Source organism: Mustela putorius, unplaced genomic scaffold (assembly GCF_011764305.1).
Source record: "Mustela putorius furo isolate JIRA1106 unplaced genomic scaffold, ASM1176430v1.1 tig00000095_pilon_pilon_pilon, whole genome shotgun sequence".
Taxonomy (NCBI): domain Eukaryota; kingdom Metazoa; phylum Chordata; class Mammalia; order Carnivora; family Mustelidae; genus Mustela; species Mustela putorius.
In genome coordinates, this window is record NW_025421280.1 from 28,456,717 (window position 1) to 28,466,820 (window position 10,104).

The following is a 10,104-nucleotide window of genomic DNA, read 5'->3' on the forward strand; positions in this document are numbered from 1 at the left end:
GGGGGCTACCTCAGGCAGATACAAGACTAGACCCAAAGTGTCCAAGTTCCCATTTAGAGCCAGTTAAGGGCACAGGAGCCTAAAGTGAACCAGCACTGGGCACGCCAAATGGCCTGTCACCAGCTCCTGAACTTATGGGTGCTGGAGACTTGGCAGTAGAGAATCCTATGTGGAATTCTGGTATTCCAGATACCTCTGGACCCAACAAATGAGCCCGCACCTCCAGGCGGAAGGGCAGCGAACATCACCCAACACAGGCAGGAGCTCTACGACGTGGTTCAGTTCAGGCCCTGAAGCCCGGGAAGCGGGCGGGTGTGGTGAGAGAGGGGGAACGTGTGTGGCAGTGGCACAGGGCTGGAGGCGAGGGGACGAGGCCCACACTGCCTGCCCCCCAACACTGACGGTCCAAAGCCCCAGAATGAATCCCCCTCATCACCGCAATCCTGGGGGCTCACCCGTCCCCCAAGCTGACTCCGCCACTCGCTACAGTTCACACGGAGGGCAGGTGCAAAGACAACTCCAGAAGAGCATCTGCACAGGAAGGTGCCCCGGCTGGCCTGAGCAAAGGCACTGGGGTGATTTTGGACTTGGGCACTCTAGAACAGTGCTGGCACAGGCTGAGGAACAACATCCTCATCATGTCGGGCAACGCTTACACGCACATGTTGCTGTGGAGGACCAGCCCGTGCTTCGCATGCACAGTCTCAAAAGCATGGCTCTGTCCCCACCTTGCAGATGAGGAAACTGAGGCACAGAGAGCCCAAGACTGCACAGCCAGTAAGAGGTGAGGCCAGGACGTCCATGCCAGCTATGTCAGACCCTAAACTCAGAATGTATTCACCGCTCCGAGCTTGCCTCCTTCTCTGAGGCTACATCTGGATGACGGAGGGCAGGGACCGGCCACCAGGAGAGCGCCCTGCAGGCCGGCATGAGGGCATAGAGGCAGTGGGACTGGCCGTACATGGGGCTGGGGGGCAAGGACACTTACTTACCAGCCCCTCGGGCCCAAGGATCAAAACCACGGTTAGCGAGGTGTCACACATTATCCTGTAGATTGCAGCCACAGACAGAGGATGTCCCAAGGGGCTTCTCACACCCCTAAGAAGGGCACCTGTGTTGGCAATACCCCCCTACCCCCATCTCGGCAGAGCTGCTGCGGCCCCACTGCGGCATTCACACCCACATTAATCTGTGATGGGGTTCAGGACACACCACCCCGAGACTCAGCCACCCTGGCATCCTGAGTATTTCAGGCTGAAGGAACTTGACCCATGGCAGGTGCTTCGAGAATTCTCTGTCCTTCTGCCCTGAAGCAGCTCATGAGACCCTCCCGTGAGAAGTACCCTCCCTCCCCCTGCAGGAAAGGAGCCTCCTCTTTCCAAGATGGGGGGATGCCAAGAGGAACCCCAGCAGGCCTCTAAGTTTGCCCGTTTCCTACCCCTAGCTCATTGCCTTTTGTCCGATCACGCTTTTCCACAGCTTCCCACTCCTCCTCGAGCCTAGCATAAAGTTTTCACACACAGCTGTTTCTCCGGGAGTCCGTTTCCTTGTGAAGGCTTCTATGTCACATAAAACTTAACACTGGATATTTACTTAACATCTATATGCTTTTCTCCTCTGAATCTGTCTTTTGTGGCAGGGCCCCGGCTGAGACCATGGAAAAGCCATTTTTCCTCCCTTACTGCTGAGTCATGAGTTCCGGGTCCCCCAGCACGCAGGGGGCAAGGCGCTCGTGGGCCTGTTGGCCATCAAGCTCCCGCCACACAACACTTGGCACAACCCAGTGCCCACTGGGCCCTCAAGACACAGTTTAACTTGGATCTCACAATGACACGCCCCAGACGGAAGACGTAAGTGTTGGCTACACATCTTTTTCCTTTCTTCTTTTTTTTTTTTTAAAGATTTTATTTATTTATTTGACAGACAGAGATAACAAGTAGGCAGAGGCAGGCAGAGAGAGAGGGGGAAGCAGGCTCCCCACTGAGCAGAGAGCCTGATGCAGGACTCGATCCCAGGACCCTGAGATCATGACCAGAGCCAAAGACAGAGGCTTCAACCCACTGAGCCACCCAGGCGCCCCTCCTTTCTTTTTAAAATACATGTAATATTAAGATAAAAATAATGTTGGCGCACATGGGTGGCACAGTTGGTTAAGCATCTGACTCTTGGTTTCAGCTCAGATCATGACCCCAGAGTTGTGGGATTAAGCCCTGTATGGAGCTCTGAGCTCAGTGGGGAGTCAGCCTGGGATTCGCGCTCTCTCTCTCTCTGCCCTCCCCCTGCTCATGCTCTCTCCCTCTTTCAAATAAATAAAATCTTTTTTGAAAAAAGATAAAAACAATGTTGAATAACATTGAAATAACAGAAATTTCTAATTTGACTGGTTAGAGATTTCCTTTTCCGACTTTAAAAAAGAAAGGAGGTAAGCTTCTCTTTTGCCGGAAGGAGCACTGAGTCGCCCTCCTGCTGTACCGCCTTCTGTGCTTCTAGGACTTTGTCCTAGGCTCATTGCTCTCACTGGTCAGGGTCACTGAAGACATTGGAGATGGAACAAAAATCTGACTTGGCCCCTCCACCAAGAAAGGAGGTCAGGGAGCAGAGGCTGTAGCGTGAGCCACGTACTCCCCGTGGCAATGCCCAGTGACCCCACCTCCCCTGCCAGGGACCCTCCAGATGGACTCGCCCTTCCCACCCAGGGTGACGGCTGGGCACAGAGCCGTGGGTTACCGTTCAGGCTGTCATCGGCAGCTTCTGAGAATGACTCTTCACAAGACCCAGCCTCACTACTTCCGGGGGAGGAGGACAGCTTCTCCTGCCGCACCACGGAGGCTGCCTTTGGAGAGGGGCCAGTAATGGGAAGCGATGCCGTACGGGTGGCTGTGTCCCCCGAAGCGTGAGTCTGTGAGGAGCGAGCTCTAGAACGCGTGCTGCAGAGGGTCCCGTCTGCAGACTGTGAGCCTGGCAGACGTGATGTCCGAAATGACTTTGGGCTGGAAAGTTCCTCACTGGGTGGCGAAAGGATTCTTGGCGGAGTTGGGATCGGATCCTACTTTGGCAGAAATAAGTGAAATTACTTACCGAACAGGTAACAATGAACAATGTGGCTGGAGTGGGGCATGAGGCCAAGGATCAGTGATCAAATAGTTCTCATTCCGTGCCCCCTTTCTCTCCCTCATTTCTAGAGGTCAAGCTACAACCTCTAAACAAGGTAATACTGGGACCAGAAATATTCCACAAATAATCAGAAATATCACGGCTTTCGAACAAATTTTGTTAGTTACACCTTTTCTAAATTAAGGCCCCTGAAGGGCACCTGGGTGGCTCAAGCAGTTAAGCATCTGTCTTGGGACCAGGTCATGACCTCAGGGTCCCACTTCGGGCTCTGTGTGCAGCTCAGAGTCTGCTTACGGATGGTTTCCCTCTTCTTCTGCCCCTCCCCCAACTTGTGCTCTCTTCCTCCCTCTCTCTCAAATGAATAAATATTTTTTTAAAATAAGTAAATAAAATTAGTTCATGAATAAGGCCCCTGAGTATATGATCTATGGTAGCCTGGACCTTCAACAGAATCAAAATGTATATACAGATATTTTTCCCCCTTAAAATGCAGTTTTCCCATCATTTCACACCCACGAATATGGCTCTAGTCGCCAGTGTTAGCTCTGATCACAAGGGCTGGTGACGCTGTGGAGAAAGTGGGATCCCCGTGCACCGGTGGCGGGAAGGCAAATAGCGCAGCTGCTGTGGAAGACAGCTTGGCCCTGCTTCAGTACGTTACACACAGAACGACCGGAGGGCCCAGTATCTGCACTCACAAGGAAAGCCCCAGAAAATGGAAGACAGGGACTCAAACAGGTATGTGTACCCCAGGTTCATAACAGCACTACTGACAAACAGCGAGAAGGTGGAAAAGACCCAACCGCCCAACATGGACGGCGGATAGGTAAGCCGTAGTATATTCATGCAGTGAAGTCTTACTCGGCTGTGAAAAGGCATGAAGGTCTGCCACGTGCTACAGTGTGGAGGAACCTCGAAAACATTACACGGAGCAGAAGTGGCCAGTCACAGAAGGCCACATACTGGACGAATCCACGTCTACGAAAAGGCCCCACCAGGCAAATCCATAGAGACTGAAAGCCGGCTAGAAGTTGCCAGGGGCTGGGGGAGGCGAAGATGAGAAGTGATTATTTAACGGGTACAGGGTTTGGGCTGCTGAAGATGTTCTGGAACCAGACAGAGGCGGTGGTTGTACAACATCCGGACGGACTAAATGGCGCTGACTTGTTCATCTCGCAAATGTTACTTTTAGGTGATGTGAATTTCATCTCAACTCAAAAAAATCCAAGTGCAGCGAAGCCACGTCTCCTGTGTGGGGCCGCTGATGTGGGGCCACTGGCGAGCAGTCACACGCAGTGCTGAACCGAGGTGCGCACACTTCCTCCAGATACGGTAAACTGCCTAAACTGCCTCAAACTCACCCGCAGAGCAGGCCCCACAACAGGGAGCCAGAATTGCCTGGAGCTCAACAGTTCCTTGTCAAACTCCTTCCTTGGCAGACGCACCACAATACAAAGAGCAGACGCAAGGCTTCATTAAGAATAAGGACACGTGGGGCACCTGAGGGTCAGTTAAGTTTCTAACTCTTGATTTTCACTCAGGTCATGATCTCGGTGTCCTGAGATCAAACCCCACATCAAGCTCCACAGGGGGCATGGAGCCTGCTAAAGATTCTCTCTCTCTACCCTTCTGTCCCTACCCCTGCTTGTGCCCTCTCTAAAATAAATAAAATCTTAAAAAGGAGGAGGAGGGGGAGGGGGAGAGGGAGAAGAAGAAGAAGAAGATAGTAGTAGTAGTAGTAGTAGTAGTAGTAGTAGCGGTAGTAGTAGCAGCATCCGACTCCTGGTTTCAGCGCAGGTCATGATCTGAGGGTCGTGGATCGAGCCCTGTCTCCGGCTCCACACTCAGCAGGGAGTCTGGTTAAAGTTTCTCTCTCCCTTTGCCCCATTCCCCCCAAATAAATAAATCAATCTTAAAATAATAATAATAATAATAATAATAATAATAATAAGTACATGCAAACCTTACCAAGAATAGTTTTGTCTGTTCTTTTTCACTGACTCTGGGGCCTCTGAAAAGTTGACTCGTGTATGTTTCTTTTTCTCTAGAAGATTCCATCAAGCTTCCAAGCAACTCTTTCATTTCCTCCTCATCGCTGTCTGGAGAAGCTAGTTTTCTAGCAGGTTTTTTCTCTTTGGGTGTTTGAAAATTCCTCTCTTTTCCAAAATGTGCTTCAGGGAAAGTATTTTCAACAGGTGGTTCCCTCCTCTTTAGAAACCTACTGACCTTCCCATTCTGCGCGCCGCTCTCAGCCACAGGAATTTCATGGGCTTGTTTCTGGGAGGTTTTTTCCAGGCTGTGTGAAGAAAGTTTGACTGTACTCCTGGGAAGGACTGTGTCTGTGCTCTTTGGAAGACTCTCCTCAGAGGTCTTCAGGTCAGATTCCATGTCTGACAAAACCATCTGCGCCTTCCTGTTCATAATCTTGGTTTCTATCTGAGCCAGTTTTGTGAGCACGGCGCTGGCCCTGAGCTTCGAGGCAGTGGTCAGGGGTCTCCCTGAGGAGAGCTTGTGCCCACCATCCACAACAGCCTTCTCTTTCAGGAGTGAGTGTTTTACACCCATGGTTTGGTTTCCTTTTAGAAATCTGCTATGAGCAGGTCCTGTCTTGGTAAGACTTCTTCTGATTTTCAAGTTTCTGATTTCTTCCATTTTTGAATCTTCTAAGGAAGTATCACTAAAATCACCAAAAATATTGCGCGCGGGATGGCTGGCTCTTCTTATGGAAGCCATTCTAGGGAGTAAAGAAAGAAAATAGAGAGTAAGTTCAGGGCCGCCTGGGTGGTTCAGTCAGTTAAGCATCTGCCTTCAGCTCAGGTCACAATCCTGGGGTCCTGGGATCGAGCCCCGCCATCGGGCTCTCTGATCAGTAAGACTGCTTCTCCCTCTCCCTCTGCCTGTCGCTCCTGCTTGCTATGTTCCCTCTCTCTGTCAAATAAATAAATACATAAGTCTTAAAAAAAAAAAAAAAAAAAAAGGATGGAGCGCCTGGGTGGCTCAGTGGGTTGGGCCTCTGCCTTCAGCTCAGGTTGTGATCTCAGGTCCTGGAATCGTGCACCACATTGGGCTCTCTGCTTGGTGGAGGGCCTGCCTCCCCCTCTCTCTCTGCGCCTCTCTGCCTACTTGTGTCAAATAAATAAATAAATTCTTTAAAAAAAAAAAAAGAATAGCTGACATTCCTATCGTGATTTCATATCTTTCAATGTCTCCCATTTGAGAGCTCAGACCCCTCCTCGCAGTCGGCTAGAGCCTTCCCTTCAAGCCCCAGGATGACAATGAAAACATCAACACCCAGCAGCACCACGTGAATTACCGTTCTATGCCAGGTCTTCAATGAGACATGTTAAATGTTAAAGAGAAGAGCCAGTGCTTCTCAGGCTCCAGTGGTGTCCCCAGCGCTCTGCTCAACGCTGTATTATCTCATTTAATCCTCATGTAACCCTAAGTCAGTTACTGTCATCCCCTTTTACAGAAGAGACCAAGAAAAGCCCCTAAAGGGTAGGTCACCAGTCAAGGTCACCAGTTGAGGTCACCTGGCTGGTGGAGCAGCAGAGCCGAATTCAAAGCTCAGGTCTGGTACCAAAGGCCCCCTTCTTCCCCACCACGCTTCACAGCCTGGCCAGTTACACCACCACTTGCTTCCCATATCAGGGCTCCTCCTTTACCCAACTGTCCCCAGCTTTCTCACAAAGAATGGCTCGAATACAATCTGTATATTTAAGGAGCCCCCCAGAATATCATACTTTTAAGTGTGAAAACCACTGCCCTGGAAGGATGCAGAGGCTACGGACAGATACACCACCACCCACCAAAAGTCGGCTGCATGCTATGTGTACCTGCTAGTGTACGTTCTTTGGGGGAGAGAGGCCAGTGCTTTCACCTTATTCTCAGAGTTCCCATGTGTCCCTAAGAGAATAAAAATGACGTACTCCAAGATTTCCAAAGGTTTTCAAAAAGTTTAAAATCTTGCAAAGTGGGAAAATACAAAACAAGTGGGTGTGTGTTTGCTGCAGCCCCTTTAGTAAAGAACACAGCAACAGCAAGGAGAGTGGGAAATGCAGAGACCCCATGCCCTGGCGATTCCACGTCTGGAAATTTACCTACAATTACTCTCGGAAACATACACACAGATGCATGTTCAAGGAATGTCACAGCAGTATTGTTTGTACTCGTCAAAAACCTGAACCCATCCATAGAGAACTGGTGCGATCCAGAAGAGTGCATGCAGATAAGGGTACACAATACAGCTGTTAAAAGGAATAAGGGAGATCTGCCTGCATAATAAGGTCGCCAGCATGATATTATGTGAGGCAGAAAAGACAAGATGGGCAACCATTGGTTGTTCCCATACTGTCTGAATGTCTTAGCAAGACCATGCATTATTACTATTTTTTTTAATTCACTGTGAGACCTAAAAAAGCCTTTTTTCCCCTCCCTGTCCACTTGGAAAACGAGCTTACTGGGATTTCCAGATTAAATACAGGACACCTGGTGATTTGAATTGATGATAAACAGTAAATAATTTCTAGAATATAAGTATGACCCCAATTATTATTATTATTTTTTTAAGCTAGGCTCCACTCGTAGTGCGGAGCCCAACATGGGCCTAAACTCACAACTCTGAGACCAAGACCTGAGCAGAGATCGAGAGTTGATGCTTAACTGACCAAGCCACCCAGGCATCCGACGCAAATATCTTTACACTAAAAAGTAGTATGTTCCAACATTTTCGGACTAAAAATTTGTTGGTTACCTGAAATTCAAATTCAACTGGTGTCCCATATTTTTGTTAAATCTGGCAACCTTATGTCCTCTGCGCCTTTCAAACCTGAACTCAATTATTTTGTGCAAGGAAAAGTATTTAACCCAGACCTAGGATTCCATGTAAGTGTGAATTATTTTTCTTTTTATTCTCTGTTTCTCTGCCTGGTGAGCTTGCCTACTTGTCCCCATCTTAATCACCTGGGTACTAAGGCCTGAGCTGGGTACCAGCAGTACTAACTAACCTAGCACCAGCCTGACTACAGAGATCAGTGAATATAAAACCACACCCAAGGGGCGCCTGTGTGGCTCAGTGGGTTAAGCCGCTGCCTTTGGCTCAGGTCGTGATCTCAGAGTCCTGGGATCGAGTCCCGCATTGGGCTCTCTGCTCAGCAGAGAGCCTGCTTCCCTCTCTCTCTCTGCCTGCCTCTCCATCTACTTGTGATTTCTCTCTGTCAAATAAATAAATAAAATCTTTAAAAAAAATAATAATAATAATAAAACCACACCCAAGAGAAACAGTGGAGAATTCCTAGCCTGTGTGACACTGGGCAAGTTACTTAACCACTTTGTGCTTCAGCTTGCTCATCTGTAGAAAGGTGGTAATAACTATGACCTTCATAGGATTCCTATGTTTATTGTAGGGCATGGAATAAATAGATTTAGATAGTAATATTTAGAATACCTGCTTTTAACGGGCTTTTAGCTGGAAGGACGTGGTAAAGAGGAAGCAGAGGCACATCGACAGCTACCTTTATTAATATTTTTGTAACTGAAGCTCAAGGAGAAGATTTGGCCCCGGCCATTCTGCGGGTCAGAGGGAAAGCCCGACCACCACACCAGGTTTTTTGGCATCTCGCTCTTCTGAAAGTTTCCCTAGGTTTAAAAATAAGTCAATAATGGTTAAAGAGGCAAATTTTGTGTTATATCCATTTCATCACAGGCTGATGTATTTTTAAAACACACAATTAAAAATAAACCAATAGGCAAAAAATATGGACAGACACTGCCCTGAACAAAAAAAAAGAAAGAAAGAAAGAAATTAAGAAAAAGAAAAAAAGAAAAAGAGGTGAATGGCCAGCAAACACATGTAAAGACCTTCAGCGCCACTAGCCATTAGGCAAATGCAAATCGATACCACCAGATCCCACTTCACAGCCACTAGAATGCCTACAATCAAAACTACAGATAACAAGACTGGGGGAGGATGTGAAAAAACTGGAACGCTCATACACTGTCATGGGGGATTGTAAAATGGTACAGGGGCCAATTCAGAAAACAGTATGACAGCTCCCACCTAGTCCAAGAGGACTGAAATGTATGCAAACGTTCATAAGAGTAGACAAGAAGTGGAAACAACACAAAAGTCCATTAACTAATGAATGCATGAGAAGTGAGGTCCATCCATAAACGAAATACTATCCCGCAAGAAGAAAAGAACAAATACAGACACACACAACAACGTGCTTGCATCTCGGACACATCATGCAAAGGGAAAGTAACCAGATGCAAAACAAACAACAAACAAACAAACAAAAACCAAAACCAAACAAAAAAACCCCACACACCGTATAATCCCATTCATAAGGATCATCCAGAAAAGACAAATCTGCACAGTCGCGAAGAACCACAGTGGTTGCCTGGGGCTGGGAGTGGGAGTGAGGAGGGTCTGCAAAGGGCCAGGAGGGATATCCTTGGGGCGACGGGAAAGTCCTAAAGCTGGATCGTGGTGATGGCCGCACCACTCAGTAAACTTATAAATCAAAGTAACTGAGTTGTACACCGAAGAGGGGTGAATTGTATGGTACGCAAACGAATCTTCAGTCAAATTGTTAAAAATAAGTAAACCTACCCCTGAAAACACGGGCCCCGTCAGGCCATCGGGCTCTTCCCTACCGCCGGGAGCTACCCACTCCCGACCACGCTCCTCTAAGTGGGCCCGACAGGGAAACAGGGTGAGGCGCCGGGCCGCCCTCCCGCCGCCCTCCCAGCCCAGCCTCAGAACGCTCCCCTTTCCCCGCAACTCCTGTCCGGAGTCCAGCCGCCAAGCCCGGCGGGAGCCCAGTCAACCCTGCCAACCTCCTCCCACGATGTCCATCCGCAGAGGCCGCCACCGGGCTTCGGCCCCACACTGCGGCCAGATGGGACCGTTGCCCCCGGCAACAGCGCTAGGTTAGGAAAGAGACTACACATCCCGGCGCGCGCCGCGTTCCGAGGACCAATGGGGCC

At 49.0% G+C, this 10,104-nt stretch overlaps 1 protein-coding gene across 6 annotated transcripts in view; it reads right to left on the minus strand.

The window, feature by feature from the left end:
- The window catches only part of CUNH19orf44 (chromosome unknown C19orf44 homolog), a 17,125-nt gene extending 7,023 nt beyond the window's left edge, over positions 1-10,102 (minus strand). For 2 of the 6 annotated variants that reach the window (XM_004761079.3, XM_004761080.3), the window contains exons 1-4: positions 9,955-10,102; positions 8,561-8,751; positions 5,083-5,848; positions 2,728-3,046 (exon numbers count right to left, since the gene is read on the minus strand). In XM_004761079.3, coding sequence (XP_004761136.2) covers positions 2,728-3,046; positions 5,083-5,847 — 1,084 coding nt within the window. In that variant the 5' untranslated portion in view covers position 5,848; positions 8,561-8,751; positions 9,955-10,102. The other 4 variants (XM_013060629.2, XM_013060628.2, XM_045082219.1 and 1 more) reach the window with 4 other exon arrangements.
- Positions 10,103-10,104: the final 2 nt, after the last annotated feature.